Source organism: Macaca nemestrina, chromosome 9, assembly GCF_043159975.1.
Source record: "Macaca nemestrina isolate mMacNem1 chromosome 9, mMacNem.hap1, whole genome shotgun sequence".
In the NCBI taxonomy this organism is placed as follows: domain Eukaryota; kingdom Metazoa; phylum Chordata; class Mammalia; order Primates; family Cercopithecidae; genus Macaca; species Macaca nemestrina.
Genome location: NC_092133.1, coordinates 125,946,833 through 125,966,386, shown reverse-complemented (window position 1 = coordinate 125,966,386; position 19,554 = coordinate 125,946,833). Strand labels below are relative to the sequence as shown.

Below are 19,554 nucleotides of genomic sequence, written 5' to 3'. Positions count from 1 at the left end.
TTTCCAGAGTAATCAGGGTCTCCACTTTGCGACTAAAGGTGGTTTCTTCCTGGGAGGGAAAAGAAGACAGCCTAGACGTGGCATGAGGGTTCCCACTGCTGAGTGCGATGCATGGAACACACCAAATACTCAGGCATTGGGGGTTTTCCTGCCATTCTCTGGAGGTCTCCCTATTCTGGGTTGACTTGTCCTGCCCCACCAGTAGGCTGTAGCCAACTTTTTTTTTTTTTTTTTTTGAGACTAAGTTTCATTCTTGTTGCCCAGGCTGGAGTGCAATGGTGCGATCTTGGCTCGCTGCAGCCTCTGCCTCCCAGTTCAAGCGATTCTCCTGCCTTAGCCTCCCGAGTGGCTGGGATTACCGGAGCCCACAACGATGCCTGGCTAATTTTTTTTTAATTTTAATTTTTAGTAGAGATGGAGTTTTGCCATGTTGGTCAGGCTGGTCTCAAAATCCTGGCTTCAGGTGATCCATCCGCCTTGGCCTCCTGTAGTGCTGGGATTACAGGCGTGAGCCACTGCTCCTGACCTGTATCCAATTATTCTAATGATTGGATCATTGCAAAATGCCTGAATTTTCTTTTCCAGTTGGATGGATGGAAGCAAAGTGGATTACGTGTCTTGGGCCACAGGTGAACCCAATTTTGCAAATGAGGATGAAAACTGTGTGACCATGTATTCAAATTCAGGTAGGCAAGTCATGCATGTTGAATTTGCTTTGTGGCATGGCGTGTCATTTGCCACATGCCTAGACTAAAAGTAGCAAGTTGTGCGCTATGTCAGGCAAGATAAGGAGAGAGAATAAAGGATAATTCTAATTTTAGCAACATAGCAGTTCAATTTATAAGGAGAATGGATGCTTAACATTTACACTAGTAAATGACATAGTTCATCTTCTCACTTCTTCCCAAATTAGGAACCACTTTTTCATGTTCTGATTTGAAAAAAATTATCCAGAATTTGTTTATCTATCTCCTTTATTTCTCTCTGGCTCCTTATTATTCTGCAAAATGGGAATAATGACAGAATCTATCAATTGTTGAGAAGATGAAATGAAATCATACATCTAAAATACTATGTAGATGCTTGGTGTATACAAAGTTTGCTATTGTTAGGTTATTATTATTAGCTATTACCATTTAGGTAATATATCTGCAACATCAAGTACCTGTTTGCTTCATAGGATGCTCTCTATAAAGTGGAACTATTATTAGTTTAAGTAAAACAGCAAAAGGATATTGCATACCTCTAGTCATATGTAAAAGCCAAGTTTGATTACAGTCTAAATAAGTTTTGAGAATTCTTGTAAAATATAAATATATTTTTTTAAATAATGTTTTAAAACATACACATGTGAATCTAATTTAACTATTTTTCTCTTTGCTAGGGTTTTGGAATGACATTAACTGTGGCTATCCAAATGCCTTCATTTGCCAGCGACATAACAGTAGTATCAATGCTACCACGGTTATGCCTACGAAACCCTCGGTCCCATCAGGGTGCAAGGAAGGCTGGAATTTCTACAACAACAAGGTACTAGGAGAATTAGTTGCAATCTTGGCACTGATCAGTATGGAGAGTGACGCAAATCTTTCAGCTCAAAGTTAACTTTTGCTAGCCTCATCACTTTAGAAAATTTTTGGCAAGACTAGGTGAAGATTTGCATGACAAACTCTCTATGGAAATTGAGAGCATACTTGAGATATTACCCACATTGATGTACCCTTTCTCCCGAGGGCAAATAAAACTTTGCAAAGAAAGTGAGTGGGTCATAAAACTAACAGTTTTTTAAATCTCTAGTTGGTGGTGAGAAATTTCTGATTTAGCTATAATCTTCATGAATAATTTTGCTTTTGGTAGAGCAAAGTTGATCATCTTTAGTTAACCCCCATGGTTTTTCTTTTTTTTTTTCTGCCCCCACTTCCATCCCAGTGTTTCAAAATCTTTGGATTTGTTGAAGAAGAAAGAAAAACTTGGCAAGAGGCACGAAAAGCTTGTATAGGCTTTGGAGGGAATCTGGTCTCCATACAAAATGAAAAAGAGCAAGGTATGCGGCCATTTTGCAATTAGTTGTGCATTTAAATATCGAATTTTGACTGCAAAATGGTAAAATATTGCTGACAGTAAATGACTTTTTGGTTTTCCAGTGTAAAAGCTAAGAAAGTGGAAAAAATCAAATGCTTATTGAAAACTATTTTATTCAATTATAGTGCATATTAAGCTGTTTATTTTATATAAAGTCCTTATATAAAGTCATCACAACTCTAAGAAGCAGGTATTATAACCCCATTTTGTGAGTGGGGAAATGGTGCATAGACAGCTTTGAGTGAAGGAGCTTGCCTGTTAAGCAGTCGAGCTGGGAATGAAACCTAGGCTTGTCCAGCTTTCTACCAAACCAGTTTGCTCCCAAAGAGTCAAAGAAGAGTACTTCTAGTAATAAGATGAAAAATTGCTGCTTTCCCATTTATTACTCTTCTAGTCACTTGATCGTATAACTTGTAATGCAACACAATTGATATTTTAAATATGAAGTTTGAACAAATTTTGATTTTTTTTTTTTTTTTGAAACAAGGTCTTAACTCTGTTGCCCAGGATTATAACTCACTGCAGCCTCGAGCTCCTAAGCTCAAGCAATCCTCTTGCCTCAGCCTCCCGGGTAGCTAGGGCAGGCCTGAGTCATAATGCTCGGCTAATTTTTTTAAAGTTGTTGTTGTTGTTGTCGTTGTTGTTGTTTTGTAGAGATAGAATCTCACTATGTTGCGCAGGCTGGTCTTAACTCCCATCTCAGCCTTCCAAAGTGTTAGGATTACAGGTATGAGCCACCACACCTGGCTTTGAAACATTTTTTGATAAAACATGAAAATAAGAAAGAACTATGAAGGAGAATATTCACCATATTCATAGAGAAGATGGAAAAATCATGATATTGTCATCAAAAGAAAGGTACCCACCATTTGTACCTGATCTTTCTGTGGAGGCATCCACTGAAATAGGTATTAGGTTAAATTGTGACTTGCCCTTTAAGGAGAGTTTTGACCAACTGCAGGAGATTCAGACTAAACTGATGAAGGGTTTGGAAATCACTGCAAGTGAGTCAGTGTTGAAAGACTCTCAGGTTATACAACTTGGAAAAGAGAGGATGTGGATTTTGAAGGATCACCCTGTGTCGCCTCAGATACAAGACCCGGAACCAATGAGCGATGGTCACAGGGAAATAGATTTAGGCTTAAAATTAGGGGTTAGGGGCCATTGTTACAGAATTGATTGGATAGACTGCTTTGTGAGGAAGGTGAAGTTTCTAAAGGGCTGTGAAAATGCTTACACTGGAAGATACTCAGATGGATGCTAGAGCATCCTGTATGTTAGCTGGTATGTAGTACAGAAGATGCTCAACAGTTGTTTGGTTTATATATAACTTTATAAGGACATGGTAGGAGACATATGGACTGAATATTCTGTAAGCTCTCTTTTGGTTCTGAGATTCCTTGACTTCTAGAATCATTTATTTCAAAAATGGTGCGAGAAAGAAAATAGAAGAAAAACATAGGAAGTAAGAAAGGCACTAGAAACATGTAGGGTGCTCTCTCAAAAGTCTTATTTGGCTTTGTGAATGCTGCCATGTGCTCTCTGAGAACACATTGTACAATAAATCCCAACCAAGCTTTCACTGAGAACGTTTGACAAGTTGAGCAATTTGTCAGGCACTGAAAGAAAAGGGTCAAACCAAAGCACACAGTACAAGAACATAACATTCACATTTCTCCAACTGGCCTACCCCATTTTGGGCTTAGCTACCCAGCAGAGAAACACAATAATTGATTTCCCCTGTTAACCACAAAGTGCTGATTCCTGGCACAATGAAACTGAAACTGGATAATAGAGATGTGCAGAAGGAAACAATTTTCAGATAAAATAACATTATTCCTGGCAAAACAGGCACACGTCGTTGAGTTCTTATTGTGGTTGTTGGCAGAAAAAAGTGCTGAATCTTGGCAGGTAGAGCTTTTCCATGTTTCATTTCAAGCTGGGGATGAGGCAAAAGTTATGGTCTTATTTGGAAAACAAAACAAAACCAAAACAACTATCTACCCATGCTCTTTTCTTCTTAGAGACGGGGTCTCGCTTGATCACCCAGGCTGGAGAGCATTGATGTGATTATAGCTCACTGCAGCCTCCAACTCCTGGGCTCAAGTAATCCTCATGTCTCAGCCTCCAAAGTAGCTGGGACTACAGGTGTGCACCATCATACCTGGCTAATTTTTAAATTTTTTTGTAGAGAGAGGGTCTTTCTATGTTGCCCAGGCTGGCCTTAAACTTCTGACCTCAAGTGATCCTCCCTCCTTGGCCTCCCAAATTGTTGAGATTACAGGTGTGAGCCACCATATCTAGCTGTACTTATGCTCTTTTTTCTTTTCTGAAAAAGTTGGAAGAATTTTTTTTTAAAAATCTTTAGTTAATTGAGAAAAATAGAAGTCTCTGAGTGAGATGGTAGCTGCCTCTTCTACTCTGCAGAAAGAGTAAGCGTATAGCAATGGAATTGCTTGAAATTCCATGAACTTGTTTGTTCATGAATACACAGATAATTACATCTCTGCAGATTTCTATTTTGTATTTTCTATTAGTAACCCTGAGTGCTTAGTCATTCTATTTCCTATTTACATTCAGGAGACGTGTTTAAGTGTAAATGTTTGCAAATTGTTGTTTAGTAGAGTAGGTACTTGTCGGTCTTGGAAGTAATGGCTCAGGTGGTGGTTCTGGCCCCAGATGGCAGCTGCCATGGGAGGCCTGGTGGTGGGCCGAGGGAAGGGGAGGGACACATGTACAATTCAACCTTTTATGTCTCTTGGATGTTTGCCACCATCCTCTTGGTCACAGAATTGATAAGCAAGAAGCCATATTCTATAGTATCATCCAGTGATGTGAGCAATTTATTATTGATTGATTTGTGTAGAGATGGGGTCTCCCTTTGTTGCCCAGGCTGAAGTGCAGTGGCACAACCATGGCTGTCTGCAGCCTCAACCTCCTGGGCTCAAGCAATCCTCCTGCCTCAGCCTTTTGAGAAGCTGGGACTACAGGCACATGCCACCGATGCTTTGTTAATTTTTGTATTTCTTTGTAGAGACAGGGTGTCACCATGTTGCCCAGGCTGCTCTTGAACTCCTGGCCTCAAGCAATCTTCCTGTCTCTGCCTCTCAAAGCACTAGGATTACAGGCACCAGCCACCATCCCCAGCCCCTGATGTGAGCGTTTTAGCATCAGGATGGTCCCCTGGATCCAAGCACACTGAGTAGATGGACAACTGATCTCCAGGGATTTCTACCCCACCTCCCAGGAGGAATCTCGATTGGGAAACTTTTGGTTTGGCAATCTGAGATACTGAGAATTTGACAGCTGTGTTAGTCTCTTCTCACACTACTGTAAAGAGCTGCCCAAGACTGGCTAATTTATAAAGGAAAGAGGTTAAATTGACTCACACTTCCACGTAGCTGGGGAGGCCTCAGGAAATTTACAATCATGGTGGAAGGGGAAGCAAACATGTCCTTCTTCACATGGTGGCAGGACAGAGAAGTGCAAAGCAAAGCATTAAAAGATAAAACCATCAGCTCTTGTAAGAACTCATCTCATGCACTATCATGAGAACAGAATGGGAGAAACATCCCCCATGATTCAGTTACCTTCACCTAGTCCCACTCTTAATATGTGGGAATTATGACAATTGCAGGTGAGATTTGGGTGGGGAAACACAGCCAAATCATATCAACAGTCTAATGATTCTTGTTATGACAGTTTTTATTTTTTCAGAACTGTCTGGGTTAAGAGTCCTTTGTCCCATGGTTATTATATAAATCAGATTATCTTATTTACAGAATCAGGACAGCCACTAATCCATATGGTGACTTTTTATGAATTAGAAAAAGTTGTGGTTGTAGGCAGCCACAACCCAGATAAGGGTGCACAGAATGGAGCCCTCAGGCAGGGTGCAGCTTGCACAAGTGTCTTCAATGGCCTAGATAAAACCTAGACTTCTATTGTATGAAACTTTTCAAAGTCCAAAGCTCAAGTGATAACACAATGCTGATATTAGAATGTTCGTGTGTTCATGGTAAGTGTTTTTAAGTAACAGTGACACAAATCACATGCTCAGTATTTTGAAATTCATATATTTTGAATATTTTCCATATTTTGAGTATTAACCCTCAAAGTTTAAAATTATTTCATGAAATTTTCTTTCAGCATTTCTTACCTATCACATGAAGGACTCCACTTTCAGTGCCTGGACTGGGCTGAATGATGTCAATTCAGAACACACGTTCCTTTGGACGGATGGACGAGGAGTTCATTACACAAACTGGGGGAAAGGTTACCCCGGTGGAAGAAGAAGCAGTCTTTCTTATGAAGATGTAAATATCAGATTCAGGTCACCTCTCTACACACCATCAGCTTGCATAGGGTTATCATCTTATTGATTACTCTTCCATGAAAGAATCTACCAGAATACTCCTTGGTCTGGTCCATGCTTGCAGATTTTACCTATTTCAGACTGAGCTGACTTGGAGGGAGGGAGTATATATTCAGTTAAAAAATCTTTAGCTTGGGGAAGTGGCGATAGTGAGGGGTCAGGAAACCCAGTTCCATTCTAAGCCTAACTTGCAGTCAAAAGAAACACTTCAACCTAGAGTTATCAACTTTCTTTGTGTCACCTTCCCCTTATCCCTTGCAGCTGCTGTAGTAGTTGGGGTGTAGGCCTGGAAGCTACTACTGCTTCTAAAGATCACATCATCATCATCCATCATCATCACCATCATGATCATGAGCTAATATTTGTAGACTGCTTATTATGTGCCAGATGCTTTTGTACGCCAACCTGGGAGACAGATTGCTACTTTATTTTACTACTTTTTTTCTTATATAATTGAACAACCAACTTATCAACATCAACACCATGTTAGGGATTGTAAAATGTGTGACGAAATGGAAGATTTTGTTTTTACCTTAAAAGTGTGTACACTTAAACTAGACCACAAGTCTTATATAAGAAGGAAGATAGGAAAGAAATGAACATGTCTAATGACAGGATCAGCTATAAAAACTGTAGCAGCTAAGAGGAAACAAACTCACTGTGGAAGGTGGTGACTTAATCAGGCGACACACATCTATGGTGTCCTATGTGCTGGACATTGTCTTTGTCCATGATGGAGGAAAGAAATATGAAAAAGAATCAGCTATGGGTCCTTCCTCCCTCCCTCCCTCCCTCCCTCTCCCTCTCCCTCTCCCTCTCCCTCTCCCTCTCTCTCTCTCTTTCTCTCTCTCTTTCTCTCTCTCTCTCTCTTTTTTTCCCTATCTCTCTTTCACTCTCTCAGTCTGTCACCCCATTGCCCAGGCTGGAGTGCAGTGGCATGATCTCGGCTCACTGCAATCTCCACCTCCCAGGTTCAAAGATTCTCCTGCCTCAGCCTCCCAAGTAGCTGGGATTACAGGTGTCCCCCACCATGACTGACTAATTTTTGCATTTTTAGTAGAGTTGGGCCTTTACCATATTGGCCAGGGTGGTCTCCAACTCCTGACCTCAAGTGATCCACCTGCCTTGGCCTCCCAAAGTGCTGGGAATACAGGCATGAGCCACCACGCCCATCCAGGGTTTTGTTTCAAGAAATTTAAAACATAATAATCAGGAGAACTTAGCAAAAGGATGAAAAGGCCATGTTAGATGGTCAAGGTGGGCAGTCTTCAAGCAAGAGATACATGATGTGTTTGGGCAAATGGAGTAAATGGCTTTGAATGTAGCAGGAGTTTTATGCAGAAAAAGAAGTCGGAGTAAGCTACAAAAGGTGGAAAGTAGAATTTAGAGAAATGTAGATGCCCTATGATGGAGTTTGGACTTTGTCAAATAAGCAAAAAAATAAAAAAACAAACAAACAAAAAATTGGAAAATGACCTGCTCAACATGGCATTTTTATGACCATTAATAATTTGGTAGCTATTTGCCAGGTGAATACATTTTGGTGATGGAGCCAGACAGCAGCCCGTAGGTTGCTCTGTCTGTGAAGTAGCCATTCTTTTGTTTCTTTACTTCTTGAATAAACTTGCTTTTACTACTCTAGATAAAAAATAACTGGTGATGGGTAAATAATTTTCTGTGGAGAAATTCTTTCATTTTCATGACACCGGTGAGGACTGAAGACTTACTGAAGAGGTGAAAGTAGAATGGAGTGAGACAGTATTTGCTTAGACAGATTTAATGGATGAGAGGTGAATTTCTTGTAAATCAAAAGCATTCATTATCATACACATTTTTGTTGTTTTTAGAACATAAAGAAAGACAGAAACAATAAAAACAAACCAACAAACAAAATCTGTAATCTCACCAATTCAGAAAAAAAACACTGCTGATTTTTTGTTGAATTTTTCTCCCAGACTTTTTCGCAGTGCATATAAACAGATAAAGTTTATATTTCACAAAAATGGAATCAAAATACACATAATGCTTTTTATTTTATTTTATTTTTTTTGAGATGGAGTCTCGCACTGTCACCCGGCTGAAGTGCAATGACGCGATCTCGGCTCACTGCAACCTCCACCTCCCGGGTTCACGTGATTCTCCTGAGTAGCTGGGATTACAGGAGCACACCACCACACCTGGCTAATTTTTTTTTGTACTATTAGTAGAGACGGGGTTTCACTACATTGGCCAGACCGGTCTCCAGCTCCTGACCTCATGATCCACCCGCCTCGGCCTCCCAAAGTGCTGGGATTACAGGCATGAGCCACCGCTCCCGGCAATGGTTTTTTAAAAACAGTTTCAGGACTTTAAAATGGAGAAGATGAATATAGTTAGAAAAGGAGAATGGGAGAGAACTTTTAATATGTGTTTTGTGGTGGAAACATGCTTGGATTGTAACAGGTTTTCTGGATCAGAGACTCTGAGCCAGGATAATGGGGGATAAAAATAGTTAAGAAAGGAAATGGGGTGAGTGAAGAACTTTTGAAATGTAAGTTTCAGGTTGCCTGATAGTTTTATCACATGGAATGAAGACACTGCAGGTTGACAAGATGTCTGCGGCAGGAGTGTAGGCTGTGATTCTCTGTAGCTCAAGGGATGGGTTAAAGATGTGTTGACTTCACAGTGACACGTCTCTTATGTACTTTCATTCAGAAAAACTGCAGTCACCTTTTTTGGTTGTCTTTGTATCACTATTAGTGTATTATTATTGCTTAACATTTTCTTTAATTTCTAGGTATTTTGGAATTTTCCAACTGTTACTGATTTCTAGTTTAGTTCCATTGTGATCTTAGAGAATATTTTATGTGTTTTCTGTTCTTTTAAATTTGTTAAGGCATGTTTTATGGCTCAGAATATGGTCTATCTTGGTGAATGTTTCATGTGATCTTGAGAAGAATATATATTCTACTGTTATTGGACGAAGTAGTTTACAGATGTCAATGAGATCTGTTTGATTGATGGTACTGTCCAGTTTAATTATGTTCTTACTGATTTTTTGCCTGCTGGATCTGTCTATTTTTGATAGAAGAGTATTGAGGTCTCCAATCCTAATCATGGATTTATCTATTTATCTTTGCAGTTCTATCAGTTCTCACTTTATGTATTCTGATGCTCTACTGTTGGCCACATACGCAATACACACTGTTATGTCTTCGTGGGGAATTGTCTGCTAGATCATTATGTAATGTTCCTCTTTACCTCTGGTAACTTTCCTTGCCCTACAGTCTACTCTGTCTGAAATTAATATAGCTGGTCCAGCTTCCTTTTGATTAGTGTTAGTATAGTGTATTTTTCTCCACTTTTAACTTATGTGTATCTTTATATTTAAAGTGAATTTCTTGTACCAATATGAGTCGCTATTAATTTGTGTATTTAGACCACTAATATTTAAAATGATTGTTGATATAGCTGGGTTAACACCTATCATATTTGTTATTGTTTTCTGTTTTTATTCTGTATTTCAGTTTTTTGTCTTCTACTCTTTCTTGCCTTCTCTGGTTTTACTTCAATATTTTGTATGATTTTATTTGTTCTCCACTCCTAGTATACCAATTATACTTTAAGAAAACTTTTTTCTTTTCTTTTTTATTTTTATTATAAATAAAGATGGGGTCTTTCTATGTTACCCAGGCTGGTCTTGAACTCTTGGGCTCAGGCAATCCTCCTACCTTGGCATCCCAAAGTACTGGGATTACAGCCACGAGCCACCATTCTTGGCCTGAAACAAAAACAAAAACAAACTTTCTTTAGTGGTTGCTCTTGAGTTTACAGTATACATTTACAACTAATTCGAGTCCTTTTTCAAATAGCATGTAAGAAAGCATCTCCTACTTCTTCCTCCTCTCCCATGTAACATTGCTATAATTTATTTCACTTATCTATAAGCTATTATCACCAAATACATTATCACCAAATACATTGTTGTCCACTTTTTACATTAGAGTCCTTAGTATATTATTCATAGTTGTTTAACAACAACTATAGTTGTTTGAACAAACTGGTATCTGTTAGATGAATTCAGAATAAGGAAAATGAAAAATTCTGTATTTCTTTCATTTATTCCTTCTCTAATGCTCATTTATTTATATAAACCTGAGTTTCTGACATATATAATTTTCTTTCTTTTTTCCTTTTAACATTTCTTTCAAGCTAAGTTTACAGGCAACAAATTTTCTCAATGTTTGTTTGTCTGAGAAAGTCTTTGTTTTCTTTTCACTTCTTAAGGATAATTTCACTGGAGACAGAATTCTAGGTTGGTGGGTTTTTTCTTTCAGCACTTTAAATATTACATTCCACTCTTCTTGCTTGCATGGTTTCTGAAAAGAAATCCAATGTAATTACTATCCTTGCTTCTTTATGGATAAGAGTTTTTTTCCCTCAGGCGTCTTTCAAGATTTTCTCTTCATCTTTGATTTTCTGCCATTTGCGTATTATGTGTCTAGATGTCGTATCTTAGTATTTATCCTGTCTGATGTTCTCTGAGCTTCCTGGATCTGTGATTTGCTGTCAGTCATTAATTTTGGGAAATTCTAAGTCATTATTGCTTCAAATAATACTTCTTCTGTTCCTTTCTCTCGTTTCCTGGGCCACACCCAGTGAGCCTATCGGAGATAGTCTTCATTTCTGTTAAGGTGTTTTTGATTTCTAGAATTTCCTTTTGATTTTTTCTTAGCATTTTCATCTCTCTGCCTATGTTAGCTACCCAGTGTTGCTTGTTGTCCACTTTTTACATTAGAGTCCTTAGCATATTATTCATAGTTGTTTAAATTTTTTATAATTCCACTATCTTTGTCACATCCGAGTCTGCTTATTATGCTTGCTCTTCGCTTCAAACTGTGTGTGTTATGTTTAAAAAATCTTTTAGTGCGTCTTATATTTTTATGTTGAAAGCTGCGTATATATTATAGTGCAGGGGTCTGCAACCCACGGGCCGCAGATGGGTACCAATCCATGACCTGTTAGGAACTGAGCCTCACAGCGGGAAGTGAGCAGCAGGCGAGTGAGCAAAGCTTCATCTGTATTTACAGCCACTCCCCGTCACTCGCATCACTGCCTGGGTTCCGCCTCCTGTCAGATCAGCAGCGGCATTAGATTCTCATAGAAACGTGAACCCTATTGTGAACTGTGCATGTGCGGGATCTAGGTTGCGCACTCCATATGAGAATCTAATGCCTGATGATCTGTCACTGTCTCCCATCACCCCCAGATGGGACCAGATTGACCAGGGAAACAAGCTCAGGGCTCCCACTGATTCTACGTGATGGTGAGTTATATAATTATTTTATTACATGGTACAATGTAATAATAATAGCAATAAAGTGCACAATAAGCATAATGTGCTTGAATCATCTGGAAACCACCCTCCACCCCAGTCCGTGGAAAGTTTGTCTTCCATGAAACTGGTCCCTGGTGCCAAAAAGGTTGGGAACTGCTGATGTAGTGGATAAAGGGAACAGAGGTAAATAGACATTTAGTGTGAGGTTTTGTGTTTATTTAGCTACGAGTTAGGCTGTGTTTGCTGTTTGCTGTCGCTTTAGGTGTCAGAGGTTAAAATCTCTGGTGTCCTTGTTTCTGTCTCTCCTGTTGTCTTTGGGTTCTCCTAAAGACTTCTTAAATAATGTCAGAGAGGCACAGTTCTTCGGCTGTATCTGCCTGTTGTCATACGGGAGCCCCAAGGATATGGCTGTAAGATATTGGGGAGGGGAAGTATTTCGTAGTCCTAGGATGGGGACTCGAACTTTTAGGGAATCTGTGCTGTGACCTTCAAAAGTGCTTCTCAGTTTTGTTTTATTGTTTTTTCCTTTTGGGTGAGACAGGAAAGCTAGAGAGGCTGGAGTTGAGTATTTCTTTTCTCCTAGGTTAGTTTATGTGGTGAAACCACAGTCAGTTAAGCACGGGTAAAGTTGTCGCTCTTGAGTGCTGGTCTTATTAAGAACAGAATGAATGCTCTGTCGTATTTAAAAATGGCTCTTCTCCCACCTCTCCTGTTGGAAGCAAGTGGAGATTTTTCTCCATTCTGCACTGTAAGAATCCGGTAGGGCTCTTGGAAGGAAAACTCACAAAACTCTGGAATCTCCCTAGGACTGCCTCCCCATGTACTCCTCTGCCAATAGTTTTTAATTTTCAAACTGGTCCACACTGAACCTCCAGCAATGTGTCAATGACATTTAGTATCTCCTGCCTCAATACTGGTTCCCGTTTTCTGCTCCTGGGCTTCTGCTCTGGTCAGTTCTGATTCCCTGTATCCATCAGTCTGTTTCTCCAATTTGGGGGGCAGCTGTTTGTCTTGTGACCTCCATTTTCCAATGCATTTAAAAGAAGTTGTTGATTTTCAGCTTTTCTAGCCTTTTTCTTGCATTGTGGATGGGAGTGACAACTTCCAAACTCCTTATATATCAAACTAGAAACTTAAAGTCCTCAACATTTTCTTTAAGTGTACTCCTTTTTTTTTTTTTTTTTTTTTGCTTAAGTTTACTTTAAAAGAAAACTTCTTTTTAGGAAAAAGTGGAAAATTGATATAGTCACCATAAATAGAAGATAACTGGCCAGGTGCGGTGGCTCATGCCTGTAATCCCAGCACTTTGGGAGGCCGAGATGGGTAGTTCATGAGGTCAAGAGATCGAGACCATCCTGGCCAACATGGTGAAACCCCATCTCTACTAAAAGTACAAAAATTAGCTGGGCATGGCAGCACACACCTGTAGTCCCAGCTACTTGGGAGGCTGAGGCAGGAAAATTGCTTGAACCCAGGAGGCAGAGGTTGCAGTGAGCCAGGATTGCACCACTGCACTCCAGCCTGGCGAGAAAGCGAGATCCATCTCAAAAACAAACAAACACAAACAAACAAAAAAAAAATGAAGGTAACTGTGAAAATAAACATAGTGAAATTTGGGGGCTCCAGCAAAAAAGTAAAATGATTTGACTAGGTCTCTTGTCTTTATTTCTGACTTCCCTCAGCCCCTCTCTCCCTTCTTCCTTCCCTCCCTTCTTCCCTCCCTCCCTTCCCTCCCTTCCCTCTCTCCCTCCCTCCCTCCCTCCCTCCCTCTCCCTTCCTCCCTCCTTTCCTTCCTTCCTTCCTTCCTTCCTTCCTTCCTTCCTTCCTTCCTTCCTTCCTTCCTTCCTTCCTTCCTTCCTTCCTTCCTTCCCAAGGTCTTGCTCTCTCAGCAAGGCTGGAGTGCAGTGGTATGGACATAGTTCACTGCAGCCTCAACCTCCCAGGCGCAAGTGATCCTCCCACCTCAGTCTCCTGAGTAGCTGAGACCACAGACATGCACCACCATGCCCAGCTAATTTTGTTTATTTTTTGTAGAGTTGAGGTCTCCCTATATTGCCCAGGCTGATCTCGAACTCCCAGGCTCACGCGATCTTCTCGCCTTGGCCTCTCAAAGTGCTGGGATTACAGTTGTGAGCCACTGCGCCTGGCCTTCTCTTACTTTACATGAGCAAAATACCATATTTCAAATTAAAGTTCAGATTGTATATTGAAATGGGGCAGGCAGCATGTGTTTCGCTCACCTCTACTCCAACAGGACCAGATATGAGGATTAGATGGAAATAATGGCATTTCAGGGAAAAAAAAACCAAAAAACAAAAATCTGAGATATATTTAGTACTTAAAGGAAAGAAGGATTTGGAATGGCAAACACATTCACAACCAAACAAATACAATATTGTTCCAGTCCTGGCATACTCCCCTGTAAGATTATAAATAAGATGTGAAACTTTCTGGCTATACCAGTCACATACTATGAATCTGTAATAATACTTTTATAAATTTAGCAATGAAATATATAGATTGTGCTCATTTCCCTTTAAAAAGATGTTACCTACTTTTGCGTTTGGATACTGGTAGTGTGTATGGAGAAGATACTGCGTTCTCCTAGTTTCTTTGGTTTCTAAGTTTTGAAAGTGATTAATAAAAGGTCTGATAGCAAAATTTCTAAGGCCTGTCTCCAAAATTTATCCAAATCGGTTGGGTTTTCAATTCATATAGCGAGAGTTCAAATGCGGAGGATATGCATAGTAGGTACACTTGGGTAGAAAGTAATGATGGATTCAGCATATTTTAAATTAGGACAATCTTAAAATTTGGAAATCAGGGATAATGGAAGATTTTTTTGCATATTAATGAATTGATTTCAATAGTCATTGATTCATGATTGTTTTCTTTTTCATTCTCCATAAATATACAGGCTGACTGTGTTGTTATTATTGGAGGTGCATCAAACGAAGCCGGAAAATGGATGGATGATACCTGTGACGGTAAACGAGGTTACATATGCCAGACACGATCTGGTAAGTTCTACCAAAACCTCACCTTCCTGAAGGAGCTGGGGTTTTTTTTCACTTTTTTTTTCTTTTTGTTTTTTTTTTGAGACAGAGTCTCGCTCTGTTGCCCAGGCTGAAGTACAGTGGCATGAACTCAGATCACTGCAACTTCCGCCTCCTGGGTTCAAGCAATTCTTCTGCTTTGTAGCTGGGATTACAGGCATGCACCACCATGCCTGGCTAATTTTTGTATTTTTTGTAGAGATGGGGTTTTCCATGTTGCCCAGGCTCGTCTTGAACTCCTGACCTCAGGTGATCTGCCTGCCTCGGCCTCCCAAAGTGCTGTTACAGGAGTAAGCCACTGTGCCCAACCTCACTTATTTTATTTTATTTTATTTTATTTTATTTTATTTTATTTTATTTTAAGTACCGGGATATATGTACGGAGCATGCAGGTTTGTTGTATAGGTGTACATGTGCCATGGTGGTTTGCCGCACCTATCAACCTATCACCTAGCCCCACATGCATTAGCTATTTGTCCTAATGAAGAGCTATGTTTTTAAATGTACTTTAAAATATATAATCATGGCTGGGCACTGTGACTCATGCCTGTAATCCCAGCACTTTTGAAGACTGAGGTGGGTGGATTGCTTGAGCCCCCGTGTTTGAGACCAGCCTGGGTAACCCAGTGAAATCCTATTTCTACAAAAAATACAAAAATTATTTTGTACTTTTACAAAATTATTTTCCTTTTCTAACTGGGACTATAGGTGTGGTGACTTGTGCCTGTAGTCCCAGCTACTTGGGAGGCTGAGGTGAGAGGATCACTTGAGCCAGAGAGGCTGAGACTACAGTGAACCATGATCATGCTACTCACTCCAGTCTGGGTGACAGAGTGAGACCCTGTCTCACAAAAATAAAATAAAAACAAAAACAAACAAATAAAATATATGATCATTCCCTTCCATAGCCACAGGTTTGATTGTTGCTTTAATCCATAGAAGCCTGTGACAGACAAAAAGGGTGATATTTTCTGTACTTAATTCAGGAATCTGCTTTCTTTCTTTTTTTTTTTTAACCAGACAGTTTTGGGCAGACTAAACCTGTCACTAAAACTTTCTATTAGAAATTTGGGATATTTGCTTGCCTGTACCTTTTTAAAATGTCAGAATAGGAATACTTCCATTTAATTCAGGTAATTTGAGAACTTTTGGCATAAAGCATCCTATATGCCTCATTATTTGTCCTGTATCTTGTGTGCCTTAAACATGTGGATATATGATCTGAGTTTCTTTTTTCATCTTAGAAAGCCAGAATATGGTTAAATGAAAATAACACAATATGCAGATATTTGCTGTCAATTAAGATGGTGTTTAAATACATTTTCGTTTCTAGAGAAACTAGAATAAAAATGCCTAGTTGACAGGGAAGGTGAGCCCCAAAACTGGGGCTTAGCCCGGAAGGGTTCTTGGCTTCACTCAGGAAGGAATTTAAGGGCGAGCTGGTGGTGTTGACAACTTTTATTAAAGAAACAGTGCACAGCAGCAGCAGACATACTGCTTCTTGTGGAGCAGAGCTTATGCCATAGACATTAAGTTCTGCACTCATATTTATACCCACTTTTAATTACATCCCAATTTTTGGAAAAGGAATGTTAACTTCTGAGGGCTGCCACAGCAGTGGTGGGTGTGCCTTATGGAGAGGTTTCAGCCAGTCTTCAATCTGGTCTGGAGCGAGTCCTGCCTCCTACCTCATAGCTACACAAAAGGGTCAGAAATTTAAAAATAGATTAGACAAGAGGGTTGAAGGTGGGGAGGGCTGCTGTCATCCTGAGTAGAGAGTTCTTAAAGGATGGGTTTGAGTTGGAAGGTCCTTATTCTCCCAGACCTAATGAATTTTTCTATACTATTTGGGAAATCAGGGAAGTAATGTCAACTCATGACAATAATTGAAAACCATCTAAGATATTTTCAGATGGTTGAGAAGTACTCCAGAAATCCTAACCTTTTCTTAATCCAAAAGCCATCCCAGTGCATGTCATTTTTCTCTCTATACTACACTCTATAGCACCAGAATCTTAGGTCACCAGTAATACCAAAGCATACCATCTTTGCCTCTGTTCTTTGGGCCAAGAGGGGACACTCCTTCCAGAAGTGAATGGTGATTCACACACTTATTTAAAAATCTTCTCTTTCTTTTCCTTATACACATACATGACAGAATATGTTGCCACAAATAAAAATTGCTTGCAAATTTTTAATGACTTAAGGAAAGATTCACAGTATTAAAGTGAAAAAAGGTAGCATATAAACTTTTATAAACTATAAATTATCACCAAGTGTGGTGGCTCATGCCTGTAATTCTAGCACTTTTAGAGGCTGAGGCAGGAGGGTTGCTTGAGGACAGGAGTTCAAGATCAGCCTGGGTAATAGAACAAGACCCTGACTCTAAAATAAAATAAAATGAAATGAAATGAAACATAGAAGTTGGCACTTCTGTAGTGCAGGACAAGGCCGATGGCAGGTCATGAGGCATAAAATGGGACACGTTGGAGAATTGGCCAGGATACACACTGGTAAGCCAGAATATCTAGATCCCTAGACCAGAGAAAAGAACCAGATTCAAATATTTTAGGTTTTGCAGGACATACAGTCTCTACTGCAAATACTCAACTCTGCTGTGGTCACAGATGGTCACAGGCAATACATAAACGAATGAATGTGGCCGTGTTCCAGTAAGACTTTATTTATGGACACAAATTTGAATTTCATGTAATATTTACACATCATGAAATATTATTATTCTTTGATTCGCCTCTATCCCCAACCATTTAAAAACTTTTGTAGTTCATAGGATACAAAGACAGACAACACATCAGATTTCATCCTCTGGCTGTTATTTGCTGACTTCTAAGGCATCAGTTAAGACAGGCAGAAACAAGCTCTTTTGGGGGTCTTGACATGGAGTGGCTCAGAGTTCAGGGGGCACAATGCAGTGATTAGAAACACATGCTAGGAGCTTGAAGACAAAAGATCAGAAAGCTGAAGCGATTTGTCTTGTAGGGGCTCTAACCCCTAGGCCAGTTTGGATAAGATTATGGGAGGCTTTACCCCTAGGCGAAGGGCATAGAAAATCATCAAGAGTAAAGCTTGATCCTGAGATCAAGGTTAAACAAGCCAGGGATTTGTGTATGGCTTCATTCCTGAACCTAAACCCGTCACCCGAAGGTGCATTACTCAAAAGCGAAGTCAAACAGATACAAACTCATGGATCAAGTAGAAAAAATGAGGGAGGAAGAGAAAGACTTTTCTTGACCTTGACTTTTAACCTACATGGAAAAATAAAGATTAACAATGACGCAGTCATCTATGTTCTTTAATTTGTGGGATTAAACTACGGCATTTCTTTCATCAAGATACTAGATTGGATTGAATTTGTCATATGTTTTGTTTGTTAGTTTAGAAACTTGATCATATATTTGCCTTAATATTCTAAATATAGTTTGGAATTAATTTAATTTGATCGGGGATACTGATGAAAAAATGTTTGTTTTCTAGTGTGAAATGGCTTATAAAATAGCTAATAACATTTATAGCTAATAATAAACATTCTAATAGCTAAATGTTTGAAGTTATGCTATTTTGCTTATTTTTTGATAGATGAGATCCACTTGTCATTACTGATAGGGCTCAATTACTGTTTATTGATAATGCTAATGAAAATAATGTTTTTATCTAGATCCTTCCTTGACTAATCCTCCAGCAACAATTCAAACAGATGGCTTTATTAAATATGGCAAAAGCAGCTATTCACTCATGAGACAAAAATTTCAATGGCATGAAGCAGAGATATACTGCAAGCTTCACAATTCCCTTATAGCTAGCATTCTGGATCCCTACAGTAATGCATTTGCGTGGCTGCAGATGGAAACATCTAATGAACGTGTGTGGATTGCCCTGAACAGTAACTTGGTAAGATGCTGGAAATATGTGCAACTTGACATGATCAGTAAATTATGGTTGAATATGATTCTCTTTCTGTTTGTTCTGTTGAATACTCGTCATGTGTAAGAGACTGTGCTAGGCCACGTGAATGATACTAATGTCAACAAGATCCAATCTTTCAGGGACGTGATGCCTTTAAGAATCTGGCAAGCTGGTGATGTGTGTCAGAAATCAAAGTAAGAATTATCTGATGAATGTTAACTCTCCTATTGCATTAGTCTATAAAAATTATATTCGAAATCTCAACAGTTTAATTTATTCACTTATTGCTTCCAAGGTTATGACTATAACTATGGCATGAGAATTAAGAAAGCAGGTTAGGGACATAGTCGCCAGTGATGGGGACACTTTTTATTTTTTGTGGCAAGACATTCTAGACTTGTTGTAGGTTCTGAGGTTGTGGAGCTCCCATCCATTTGTGAGAAATATTTCATTGCAGTCCGTTCCTTGTATTCCATAATAGACAAAGTTTGGACAAAACTAGGGATGAAGCACAAAACTAAGAATGCTGACAGAGTTGCCAAATTATTCCTAAAAGGAGTTGTCTCTGATGCCTGGTCATCCATCTATCCTCCCTCTATTCATCCTTCTAGCTAGCCAACCAGCAAGCTTCCTAGTAGAAGTAGATATGACGGTCAGCAATTAAGATATAAGATGTATCAAAGAGAGGCATATAGAAAGTGTCATGAGAAGAGAGAAAAGGAACCAGTTGGGCTAGTGGGGAGGACCAAGAAGGTTCGTCAGAAAAAGTCAAAGTTTATAGATACAGTCTAGGATGGTAG

General features: G+C 39.4%; 1 protein-coding gene across 1 annotated transcript in view; it reads left to right on the top strand.

The window, feature by feature from the left end:
* LOC105488231 (mannose receptor C-type 1) overlaps positions 1-19,554 on the top strand; it is a 98,152-nt gene that overhangs the window by 69,267 nt on the left and 9,331 nt on the right. Inside the window, exons 19-24 of the mRNA XM_011752104.3 lie at positions 586-686; positions 1,385-1,530; positions 1,930-2,044; positions 6,232-6,398; positions 14,692-14,794; positions 18,507-18,739. Coding sequence (XP_011750406.2) covers positions 586-686; positions 1,385-1,530; positions 1,930-2,044; positions 6,232-6,398; positions 14,692-14,794; positions 18,507-18,739 — 865 coding nt within the window. The remainder of the gene's footprint in view (positions 1-585; positions 687-1,384; positions 1,531-1,929; positions 2,045-6,231; positions 6,399-14,691; positions 14,795-18,506; positions 18,740-19,554) is intronic.